Source organism: Indicator indicator, unplaced genomic scaffold (assembly GCF_027791375.1).
Source record: "Indicator indicator isolate 239-I01 unplaced genomic scaffold, UM_Iind_1.1 iindUn_scaffold_136, whole genome shotgun sequence".
Classification (NCBI taxonomy): domain Eukaryota; kingdom Metazoa; phylum Chordata; class Aves; order Piciformes; family Indicatoridae; genus Indicator; species Indicator indicator.
Genome location: NW_026539238.1, coordinates 80,764 through 92,337, shown reverse-complemented (window position 1 = coordinate 92,337; position 11,574 = coordinate 80,764). Strand labels below are relative to the sequence as shown.

Genomic DNA, 11,574 nt, shown 5'->3' with positions numbered 1-11,574 from the left:
GGAAGTCCCAAGCTGGAGAGACATGACAAATAGGTACCTCCTCAAGGACTGTCTGGGTGATGCTTTCCAGACTCCAGGAGGGGAGGGGAAGCCAAAGTCTCACCCAGGATCCACTTCATCCTGCCCGTGGCTATTCGTGGGTGGCCACTCCTGCTACACTCAGCAACTTCCCCCAGTTTTAATCAGCTTTGCTTTGACACTTCAGCTACTTCACAAAAAACACACCATCACAGAATGCACTGGGCTGGAGGGGACCTCTTGGAGGTCATCCAGTCCATACACACCCCCTCCCCCCCTTCATTGTGTTCAACTGGATCAGGCTCCTGAGCTGACACCCAGGAGAATTAGCACCATCTGAGCCATTTCTCTCCAGCCCTTGGAAGACCTGCCCTGCAATTTCACAACTGGCACTGCTGCCAAAAGAGGTGGCCCCCAGCTCTGCTGGCCCCAGGCTGCTGGCTCATGCTGGCAGGAGAATTTGCAGAACAAACCAGATGGGAGATGGCAGCAAACTCAGCTGGCTCCTTTAACTGCTGTGCAACCCTAACATCAATCTAACTCTAAGGCAAAGACCTGCCTCAGGTTCATCTTGTGAACAGATCTCTTCAGAAGGCTGAAATCCTGCAGCCTGAGGTTTGGCCCCCAATGGCTTGCAGGGAAGCAGCACTGAAGCTGTGCAAGTAGTTGGGAAAGGTGGGAAACCTCTAGGGACAAAGTGACACTTCCCATCCACCCAGCACCTTGCCCAGCCCTCTCCCCAGGCTGCCATGCTGCTGTGGCTTACCTGGTTTTGTTTTCATTGGTGTAAACCTTCACTTGGTCAGCCACACAGAAAAACCTGAAGTAAAAAAAAAAATTAAAAAAAAATAAAATCAAAAGATCCTATTTCAGCTGGTGAGAAAAAAAACCAACCAACAAAACACCCCAGAAGATGGGGAAAGAACAAGATTGCTGGGGAAGATGAAGGCAAAAGTGTGCTGCAGTTGGTGCACCCAGAACCTTTCTGGGTTCAAGATGAATCCATTGCCCCTGCCCCAACAGCTGCCAGCTCTCCCAAGCCCAGATGGCAACTGAAGCCCTGAAGGAGGTAAGCCACAGTTCAGAGGATGGCAAAACCCTAGCCTCATCCTTGAGGGGCTGAGACTTGACTTGTGTAGCACTGGATGCTGAGGCAGTGAGGAAAACTCCCTGGGGCTTTACTGGTGCAGCATCAGCTCTCAAGATGACTTGAGATGTGGAGGCTGGGGAAGCACAGACCCCTGAAGGCAAGGGAAGGGTGTGAGGAACAGACCCAGAGGGCAAGTGAAGGGTGCAAGGAATGGATCCCCAGGGCCAAGGGTCCAGGGACAGACCCCCGGGGGCCCGAGCAGGTTGAGGAGCACTCTCCCAGGCTCCCTACCTGTGGAAGGCAGCCAGGCGCTCCTTGAGGCGGCGGACGAAAGGGTCTATCCAGTGGTAGCGCAGCACCACGCACTGCGAGAGGCTGAGGTGGAACTCCTCCATGGCAGCCAGCGAGGAGACGTGGGTGCGAGCGTGGGAGACCAGCAGCTCCAGCAGCTCCAGGAATTCCTCCCGGGCCCTGTCTGCAGGGCAGAGCCGAGTCAGAGCCGGGTCCCCCACTGCGGAGCACCGGGGACCAGCGGCGGCTCTCCACCGCGGGGCCAGCAGCTCCCCAGGGCTCCCGCTCCCGCCGTGCACCGGCTGACCCTAAGGGCTCGCCAGGCCTCGCCCGGTTGGCTTCTATCCCGCCCTTACCCTGCCGGTCCCGCCCCGGGCCGCCGTTACCTACAGGGCAGGTACACGTGCGTGGCCCAGTTGCCCCGCTCGTGGGGGAAGCTGCGGACGCGGCCACCGTGCCGAGAGCTGTCGTCGCTGACCATCTCCTCCGGTCCCGGATCGCCCGGCAGCCCGGCGGGGACGGGCAGGCGAGGGCGGCCGCCGCTGCAAGAACCGGGGAGAAGGATGATGATGAGGAGGAGGACAAGGAGAAGGAGGAAAGCCGCGCGTTCCCCACCCGGCCCCGCTCGCTCCCGCTGCCCCCCGCGCCAAGGGCCCGTCCCGCCGCTCCGGTCCCACCTGGCCTCGGGGGGACACTGCGCGCCGCCGCTCCGGTGCTCCTCGTCCTCTTCCTCCTCCTCCGAGCTGCTGTACCCTACTAGCGCGGCCCTCATGGCCGGCCCGGCCCCGCCGAGCCCTTCCGGGACGCTGTTGGCGGCGCCCTTTCCCCGGCCCCCCACGGCAGCGCCGGTACCGGTGGCGGCAGGCGGCGGCGCTGTTGTCGGCGCTGCCCAGCAGGGGGCAGCCTCCGCGGCCCGGCCCGCCCCGCCCCGCCGCCGCCTCCTCCTCCTCCTCCTCCACCGCCGCCGCTGCGGCCGGCCCGGCCCGCTCCGCTCCGCTCCCTCCCGCACCCCGCGGCCACCGCCGCCCGCCCGCCTCCGACACCGGCGCCGTTTTTCCTAACCTTCTTCTCGGCTCCCGCCGCCACGCCAGCGCGGGGCTGGGGCGGAGCGAGTAGGCCGCGGCACTCCCAGCGGCCAGCGGGCTGACAGGGGCCTCCCGTCGCCGGTGAGGGTCCCGGCCGCCGCCGCCGCTACTGCTGCCGCCGCCCTTTGTGTGGGCCTCGCCGGGGTGGGGAGCGGCCCCGGCCGGGTAGAGGACACCCCCAGCTCCATCCCACGCCACCGCGGGGCCTCCCGGCGCGGCGGCGGCAGCGGCGGTGAAGGCCTCGGGGCGCCGCCGCGTTTGTCCGCGGGCCGGCGGGGCCCGGCGGGGCCGTCCCATGGGGAGAGGCGAGCGGCGGGCCGGGCCTCGCCGCGGGCTGCGGCGGCGGCCGCTGCGATCCGGACTCCCCGGCCGCCCCCGCGTCCCGCGACCTCGCCGCGCCTCTCCCTGAGGCGGCTGCGGCCCGGCGGGGGGAGGCCAGGCCGGCGGCGAGCCCAGGGCGGGAGGACTGACCTGACCATGCCGGAGCAGGCCGTGCCGTGGGCCGCTTCTTCAGTTTGAAAGTACCTCTCTCTCTCTCTCTCTCTCTCTCTCTCTCTGCTTTCCTGGCTTCTCTCCTTAAATGGTTGTCGTTTCCCACCTCCCACGGAGCGATGAGTTAGGCTTGGAGCTGGCGGCGGCTCGGGGACCCGCGCAGAACCCTCGGTAAAGCCAAGGTTGGTATTTCGTACTCTTCCCTGCTGAGGGGGGGCCCCGTTAGGCCGGATGCTCTGGGATGCTGTCGCCGTTGGCTTGCTCCTGCCGTGGATAACGTTGCCTGTGGGAGGAAGGTGGTGTCTGGGATGAAGTTCTGCGTCCCGTCGAGCTCGGGTGCTGGGGGGTGCAAGCCCTTAACAGTCCAGGTGAGCTAGACAGGAGAAAAGAGGAGATCCTGTATACTGGTAGGGTGGTGATGGAGAATTTGGGGCATCTTACTGCCCAAAAATGTGCCAGGGGACAAAGTAATGACGTGTCCCCTTGGGCAGGAGCATGGTGTGGTGCTTTCTAAGCTGTGGAGCATGACTGGGTCTCAGGTGAGCACAGAAAGAGATGGGGACATTGAGGATTGGGTTTCCCTGATGCTCCTTATCACTTAGTTTTGAATACAACAAACACTGGTCTGGAAGACTAAGGTTTTCCTTATCCTGGGTGAGGACAGGTGGTTTGACACAGAAAGGGATGTGCTTTTGAGAGGTTAGGGACTTGTAGTCCCTAGGTGCTGCTTCTTACCAATGCTTGGACCCTTCCTCTCCTTTGAGATGTGGTGGCACTGCAGCTGTCTGCTGCTCACTGGTGGGTTTTACTCTTAAGTTGATAGCAGGATTTCCTAGATATCTCTAGAAAAAAAAAAAACCTGGAGGTTTTCAGTCAGCAAAAGCTTTGTAATGCTCTGTGGTAAGGGCAGGCAGCACCTGTGCTGGAGGTTGTTTGGTTCCAGTGCACTTTTATTCAACAGTTTGGTAGGGTATTGAGCCAAGCCATTGATTTAACTCTCCCTTTATCATCACAGGGAGTGCTGGGCAGGAGGTCTGCAGGTTCTGCATTTTGTCTGCAGCTAGGAGAATGCTGAGGGTGATCCTTGCCTTGAACTTCCATCCCTGGAAAGTTTTTAAGGCCAGGCAGGTTGTGAGCAACCTGCTCTAGTGTGAGTTTTCCCTGCCCATGGCAGGGGGGCTGGAACTGGCTGAGCCTTGAGCTGCCTTCCAACCCTGACAATTCTGTGGTCCTATGAACTTTCTTCCCAGTCTCCCAAGTGCTTCCCAGAGAAGAGGAAATCTCTTCCATGCATGCCTTAGGTGATGCAGAGCTGCTCCACGGGGGTGTGTCAGCTGCATGAGCTCAGCTTGGGGTTTCCCTTGCTGTATTTTAAATCTAACCCAGGAATTTCTTGGTTGCACAGCATTTGGTGTGCCTCAGCCTGGGCTGAGAGACTGCTTGGGGGCAGTGAAGATGAGCAGAGGAGGGTTGGAGAAGCTCCCCTGTGGGGACAGGTTGGGAGAGTTGGGGCTGTGCAGCCTGGAGAGGAGAAGGCTCCAGGGGGACCTTAGAGCAGCCTTCCAGGACCTGAAGAGGGGCTTCAGGAGAGCTGGGGAGGGACTTTGGACAAGAGCTGGGAGTGCCAGGATGAGGGAGAATGGCTTTGAGCTGGGAGAGGGGAGGCTGAGAGTGGAGATGAACAAGAAATTGTTGGTGGTGTGGGTGGAGAGACACTGGCACAGGTTGCCCAGGGAGGCTGTGGCTGCCCCCTGCCTGGAGGTGTTCCAGGCCAGGCTGGATGAGGCCTTGAGCAAGCTGTGCTGGTGGGAGGTGTCCCTGCCCATGGCAGGGGGGTTGGACCTGGATGATCTTGAAGGTCCCTTCCAACCCAAACGATTCTATGCTCTGAGCCAGCACTCACAGCAGGGATGGGAGATCCAGTGACCAACAGCTTGCAAAGTGAGGCTGAGCTGACTGGGGCCTGGGCAGCTGTGCTGCCCCTGGTGAGAGCACACAGCTCAAATGCATGCCAGGCTGTGGCTGGGCAGAGTCTACCCCTTTCCAGGCTGAGCCAGGCCTGCTTGCAGGCCCTTCACACAGCAGCAAGGGGGCTCGGATTCTGGTTAGCTCCCACACCCTGGCTGCCTGATAGCCCTGCAGGGATGCAGGAGAGTTTTCAAAGGAGCTGTTGTGGGGGGAGGTTGGTTAGAGAGTTGCCCATCTTTCTCCCCAGGCCTGACACAAGTTATCTTTTTCCTTGCAGAGAGAGCTGCTTCCTGGGCTGCCTCTCTTGCCCTTCCCAAATGTGAGTGCTCTGCAGCCAGCACAGAGAAGGGCCTCATCTTCAAGGCACTTGCTTCTGCCTCCTGGTTTTTGTCCAAAGCCAAACCAAATCACTCCCTGAAGAACTTGTGCTGATCTAAGGAGGAGGCTACGGAGTCTCAGTCACCTCTTTGCTTCCCAAGACCCTGGCTGTGGGCTGGAGGGTTTTCTGCCCTGGCCTTTCAGGGGGTGGAATCATCTACAGGGAATTAGGATCTTGGTTCCTTTGGCTTTCTTTTGGTTTTGTTTTGGCTTTCACTTGAGCCCTTCCGACTGAGAAGCCCAAGCTGTCGCTGTTGAAATCCTGTGGATTTTTTTTTTTCTCCCCCCCAAGCATGTCAGAAAGCTGGCAGCAGCCACAGCAGCAACCACAGCAGCAGCAGCCGCCGCCGCAGCCGCAACAGCAACACCACGCGGGGGCAACTCCCCTCCCGGAGCACTCCATCCCCCCCAGCGCCGCCGACAACCCCTTGGGCTGCGCTGTCTACGGCATCCTGCTGCAGCCGGACCCCGGCCTGCAGCAGCACCACCAGCACTCCACCTCCTCCTCCTCCTCCCTCCAGGCCGGAGAGCCCTCCCCTAAATGCGGGGTGTGCGGCCACGACCTCGCCCACCTCTCCAACCCCCACGAGCACCAGTGCTTGCCGGCTCATGACCGCTCCTTCCAGTGCACCCAGTGCCTGAAGATCTTCCACCAGGCCACCGACCTGCTGGAGCACCAGTGCATCCAGGTGGAGCAGAAGCCCTTCGTCTGCGGCGTCTGCAAGATGGGCTTCTCCCTGCTGACCTCCCTGGCGCAGCACCACAACGTCCACAACGGCAACGCCATCAAGTGCTCCATCTGCGAGAAGACCTACAAGCCCCCCGAGGCCGAGCAACCCCAGCCCCTGGACCCCTCGGAGAAACCTTACAGCTGCTCCATCTGCCAGAAGACCTTCAAGCACCTGTCGGAGCTGTCCCGCCACGAGCGCGTCCACACGGGCGAGAAGCCTTACAAGTGCACCCTGTGCGAGAAGAGCTTCAGCCAGTCCTCCCACCTGGTGCACCACAAGCGGACCCACAGCTCGGAGCGGCCCTACAAGTGCACGGTGTGCGAGAAGACCTTCAAGCACCGCTCCCACCTGGTGCGCCACATGTACGCCCACTCGGGCGAGCCCCTCTTCAAGTGCGACGCCTGCGAGCTGCACTTCAAGGAGTCCTCCCAGCTGCTCCAGCACCCCTGCACCCCCAGCGGGGAGCGGCCATTCCGCTGCGGCGAGTGCCAGAAGGCCTTCAAGCGGCCCTCGGACCTGCGGCAGCACGAGCGGACCCACAGCGAGGAGCGGCCCTTCAAGTGCGACCTGTGCCAGATGAGCTTCAAGCAGCAGTACGCCCTCATGCGCCACCGCCGCACCCACAAGGCTGAGGAGCCCTTCAAGTGCAACCTCTGCGAGAAGGCCTTCGCCCAGCCCTCCCACCTGCTCTACCACCAGCACGTCCACGGCATTGAGAACCTCTTCAAGTGCAACGCCTGCCAGAAGGGCTTCGACCAGTCCTCGGAGCTGCTGCGCCACAAGTGCGCCCCGGGCGCCGCCGAGCGCCCCTTCAAGTGCGCCGCCTGCAGCAAGGCCTACAAGAGGGCCTCGGCCCTGCAGCGCCACCAGCTGGCCCACTGTGCCGAGAAGCCCCTCAAGTGCACCCTCTGCGAGAGACGCTTCTTCTCCTCCTCCGAGTTCGTGCAGCACCGCTGTGACCCGGCCCGTGAGAAGCCCCTCAAGTGCCCCGACTGCCAGAAGCGCTTCAAGTACGCCTCGGACCTGCAGCGCCACCGGCGCGTCCACACGGGCGAGAAGCCCTACAAGTGCCCCTCCTGCGAGAAGGCCTTCAAGCAGCGCGAGCACCTCAACAAGCACCACGGGGTGCACGCCCGCGAGCAGCAGTACAAGTGCATGTGGTGCGGGGAGCGCTTCCTGGACTTGGGCCTGCTGCAGGAGCACAGCGTCCAGCACACGGCCGACGGCGCCTACCAGGTGGCCGCCTGCTTGCCCTGAGCCTTCCCTCCCCCCCGGCCCCCACCTGGGGCTGCGGTGGCTGGAAAGCAGCTGGCTTGGTGTGGGGCTTGCTCCTGAGCCTCGGCCCTGCTTGCCCTGAGCCTTCCCTCCCCTGGCCTCTGGGGCAGCTGGAAAGCAACTGTTTCGGTGTGGGGCATGCTCCTCAGCCTTAGCCCTGCTTGCCCTGAGCCTTCCCTCCCCTGGCCTCTGGGGCAGCTGGGAAGCAGCTGGCTTGGTGTGGGGATCACTCCTGAGCCTCAGCCCTGCTTGCCCTGAGCCTTCCCTCCCCTGGCCTCTGGGGCAGCTGGAAAGCAGCTGGTTCGGTGTGGGGCTTGCTCCTCAGCCTTAGCCCTGCTTGCCCTGAGCCTTCCCTCCCCTGGCCTCCAGGGCAGCTGGAAAGCAGCTGGCTCAATGTGGGGATCACTCCTGAGCCTCAGCCCTGCTTGCCCTGAGCCTTCCCTCCCCTGGCCTCCAGGGCAGCTGGGAAGCAGCTGGCTTCATGTGGGGATCGCTTCTGAGCCTCAGCCTCTCTCCTTCATCTCGGTTGGAGGTGGCCTCCCCACCTCCCCGGGGGAGTTTGGGAGGAAGGGGGTAGGGGGATAGGTAGGGGTAGGCAGGTGAGTTTTCCTCTGGCCTCTCCGATGGTGGATGTGTCATCAGGGGGTGTGGGATGGTGTGGAAAGGTGGAAGGGGTGGAGACGAAAGGAAGGAGGTGGGAAGAGAGAGGAAGTGATGCCTGTAGTTGCCTGTGTCTGTGGTTCAGTGCTGGGAGCTCGGCTGCCCACCGCAGGCACCAGCCCTTCATGTGCAGCCCCTTTTGCCATGCCCTGCCTGGCAGGGTCAGTGGGGAGGGCTCAGGAGCAAGGCAGGGCCAGCCCTCCCTTCTGCTGGGGTGAGCTGCTGGGCAAGGAAGCAGCAGGATTCTGCTGCTGGCGTCTCCCAGCTCCCTTGGGCCAAGCTGAGTTGAGAGGACCATTTTGGCTCCTTAGCATTAATTGACTGCCCCAACCCTTCCCCTGCTCTCCTATCTTTCTGGAGCGTAGCAAAGGAAAAGCCATGGGGCTGCATGGCCCCAAAAAGCACTTTGGCATTGCTGCTTTTGCAGGCACTTGGCTGGCACATGCTCTGCAAGGCTCCCAAGCAGGCCTGCCTGGGCCCCATCCCTGCCAGCAGCATAGGGCAAGTGCTGCGCTGCCACTGGACAGCGTGGCAAGGGGACAGCCTCCATGCCCTGCTCCTGGCTGACAGACTGGCATTGAAGAGCTGCTTCCTGAGGGACCTCAGCTCTCCTGCCATGACTTATTGCAGCCCCCAGGGCCCCTTCCCTCTCTGTGCAGCTTGGGCCATTAGTGTACCTCGGGTGGAGACAGGCAAGGGGCAGTGCTGGCAGTTTGAACACTAAAGGGTGAGACACTACTAACCACCTACAACAGCAAAGGCACAACCACTGTGCCCAGGGTAACCCACACCTGTGCCAAGGGCTTGGGGTCTGGTTTGCTGGGGGGAACCAGGGTGAGCCAGGAGGATTGTTCTTCTTGGCCTCCATGAGGAGGAGAAGGTTAGCAGTGGGTAAAGGAGGAGTGTATTTTTTTTTCCCCCTTCCCTGTTTTACCCCTTTACTCTTTCTTTACCTCTTCTGTATTTTTCAGGTTTTGCACAGTTCTTGTAAACATCACTTCAAAATAAATTTTCCCCTAGCAAGGTCGATGCAGCCTCAGGTGTTTTCCTCTGGAGGAATTTGCTGGCTTCTCCTCACCAAGAGGATCCATTCTTTGCCAGTTAGGTGCTTTGGAGGTCTAAGGCTTGCATTCACAGACTCACACAAAGTTGGAAGGGAGCTCAAGGCTCAGCCAGCTCCAACCCCCCTGCTATGGCCAGGGACACCTCACACCACAGCAGGTTGCTCACAGCCACCTCCAGCCTGGCTGCAAAAACCTCCAGGCAGGAGGCTTCCACCACCTCCCTGGGCAACCTCTGCCAGGCTCTCACCACCCTCCTGGGCAAGAATTTCTTCCTCACATCCAATCTGAATCTCCCCACTTCTACTTTTGCTCCATTCCCCCCAGTCCTATCACTCCCTGGCACCCTCCAAAGTCCCTCCCCAGCTTTCTTGGAGCCCCCTTCAGATCCTGGAAGGCCACCAGTAGGTCTCCTGGGAGCCTTCTCTCCAGACTGAACAACTCCATCTCTGTTGAGGTTATCCACCAGTCTTCCCCCCTCTATCTTCATAGGTTTATAGAATGGTTTAGGTTGGAAGGGACCTTAAAGATCATCCAGTTCCAACCCTCTGCCATGGGCAGGGACACCTCCCACCAGCACAGCTTGCTCAAGGCCTCATCCAGCCTGGCCTGGAACACCTCCAGGCAGGGGACAGCCACAACCTCCCTGGGCAACCTGTGCCAGTATCTCCTCACCCTCACTGCCAACAATTTCTTGTTCATCTCCAGTCTCAATCTCCCCTGTCCCAGCTCAAAGCCATTGTCCCTCATCCTGGCACTCCCAGCTCTTGTCCAAAGTCCTTCCCTACCTCTCCTCTAGCCCCTCTTCTGGTCCTGGAAGGCTGCTCTAAGGTCTGCCTGGAGCTTTCTCATCAGGCTGAACAACCCCAGCTCCCTTAGACTGTCCCCATAGGGGAGGTTCTCCAGCCCTCAGATCATCTTTGTGGCCTCCTCTGGACCCTCTCCAGCAGTTCCATGTCCCTCTTATGCTGGGGGGCAGCAGAACTGAAGGCAGAGCTCCAGGTGGGGGTTTCACAAGATCTCTTTGGATGTTAAATATCCGTCTGTGGAAATGCTCAAGTCCTGGACAAGCTCTGCATGGACAGGAGCTTGGGACAGCTGATCTCCAGAGCTCCTTGCCAGCCTCAGCCCTTCTGCAATCTTGGCTGGCCCTCATATGAGGTAGGAGTGTTGGGAGGAGCTGTGCTTAGCAAGCAGCCAGCTTGGGTGCTTCAGGGGTGGTTAGAGCAAAGCTAACAACTGTTGGCCACAGACAGATGGACCTCACAGGGAGCTGGGCCATGCCTGCTCTGCTGCTGGGAGGTGCTGGTGGAAGGAGTTGGTGCTTCCCCCTGCATTCCCACCGAGGTGAGGGGGAGCAGGGAGAGCACTTCCTACACTTCCCTTGGGTGGTTACCATCCAGTCCAGGCTGCAGCTGGGAGCCTGATCAACAACAACAACAAAACCTCCTCTTCAGAGTCTGACTCTTCCTCCATTGGGTGGGGAGTTCAGCTGCAGGAAGGGTTCCTGCAGGGAATGCTGAGATGCAGGAAGGGCAGGCAGCAAGGTCTGGGGGCCAGTGGCACTCCCTGCTGAGCAGAGTTTGTCCCCAGCAGCAGCAGCAGCTCAGAGCTGCCACTTCCACCTGGACGTGAGGAGAGCAGGACCACAGGTGGGAGCTGGACCCTGAGCTGGTCTCTGAAGGCCTCCAAGCTGAGGCCCCTGAGGGATTTCATGCTTGAGAAGGTTCCTGCACAGTTGCCAGCGGCTTTGGAACTGGTTCTCAGGGTTGTGTGGCTCCCCTCCCTCTCCCCTCCCTCTCCCCTCCCTCTCCCCTCCCTCTCCCCTCCCTCTCCCCTCCCTCTCCCCTCCCTCTCCCCTCCCTCTCCCCTCCCTCTCCCCTCCCTCTCCCCTCCCTCTCCCCTCCCTCTCCCCTCCCTCTCCCCTCCCTCTCCCCTCCCTCTCCCCTCCCTCTCCCCTCCCTCTCCCCTCCCTCTCCCCTCCCTCTCCCCTGTTCAGTGGTGTCCTGTGATAGGACAAGGAGCAACGGACACAGACTGCAACCCAGTTGGTTCCTCCTCAACAGGAGGAGAAACTTTGCTGTGAGGTCGCTGGAGCCTTGGAGCAGGCTGCTCAGAGAGGTTGTGGAGGGTTTGGACTCAGTGATCTCCAGAGGTCTCTTCCAACCCCTAACATTGGTTTGTGTTGGAAGGAACCTTAAAGATCAGTGAGTTCCAACCCCCCTGGGACACCTCCCACCAGCCCAGGTTGCTCAAAGCCTCATCCAGCCTGGCCCTGAGCACCTCCAGGGAGGAGGGAGGGCATTGAAGTGCCTCTTTAGGAGGCAGGAGGTGGGGAGTGCTGTGCTCTGAGCCTCCTCATGGTACCAGCTGGGCACAGGCACTGCTGGGGGAAGTGTTTCCCTCGTGCTGAGCAGCCCTTGGTGTCCCAGCAAGAACCTCCAGCTCCACTTAGGATGTGGCAACAGCCAAGCAATGCACAGAGAGTGTCCTGAGGGCTGTGTGCCCAGGGCCCCATGCCTGGA

The 11,574-nt window shown here is 60.7% G+C and overlaps 2 protein-coding genes across 2 annotated transcripts; one reads left to right on the top strand and one right to left on the bottom strand.

The window, feature by feature from the left end:
* Positions 1–784: 784 nt before the first annotated feature.
* On the bottom strand, positions 785–2,171 carry USB1 (U6 snRNA biogenesis phosphodiesterase 1; the record flags this gene model as incomplete). Its single annotated transcript, XM_054398844.1, has 4 exons — positions 2,077–2,171; positions 1,790–1,941; positions 1,400–1,583; positions 785–838 (listed from the first exon to the last, which is right to left on the bottom strand). Coding segments are annotated over exons 1-4 (485 nt in total), but the record flags the coding sequence as incomplete, so codon positions are not given.
* Positions 2,172–5,225: 3,054 nt separating this feature from the next.
* On the top strand, positions 5,226–7,310 carry ZNF319 (zinc finger protein 319). The gene has a single exon (XM_054398843.1). It carries the CDS (start codon positions 5,616–5,618, stop codon positions 7,308–7,310), a length of 1,695 nt encoding a protein of 564 aa, XP_054254818.1. The 5' UTR covers positions 5,226–5,615.
* The last annotated feature ends 4,264 nt before the right edge of the window (positions 7,311–11,574 follow it).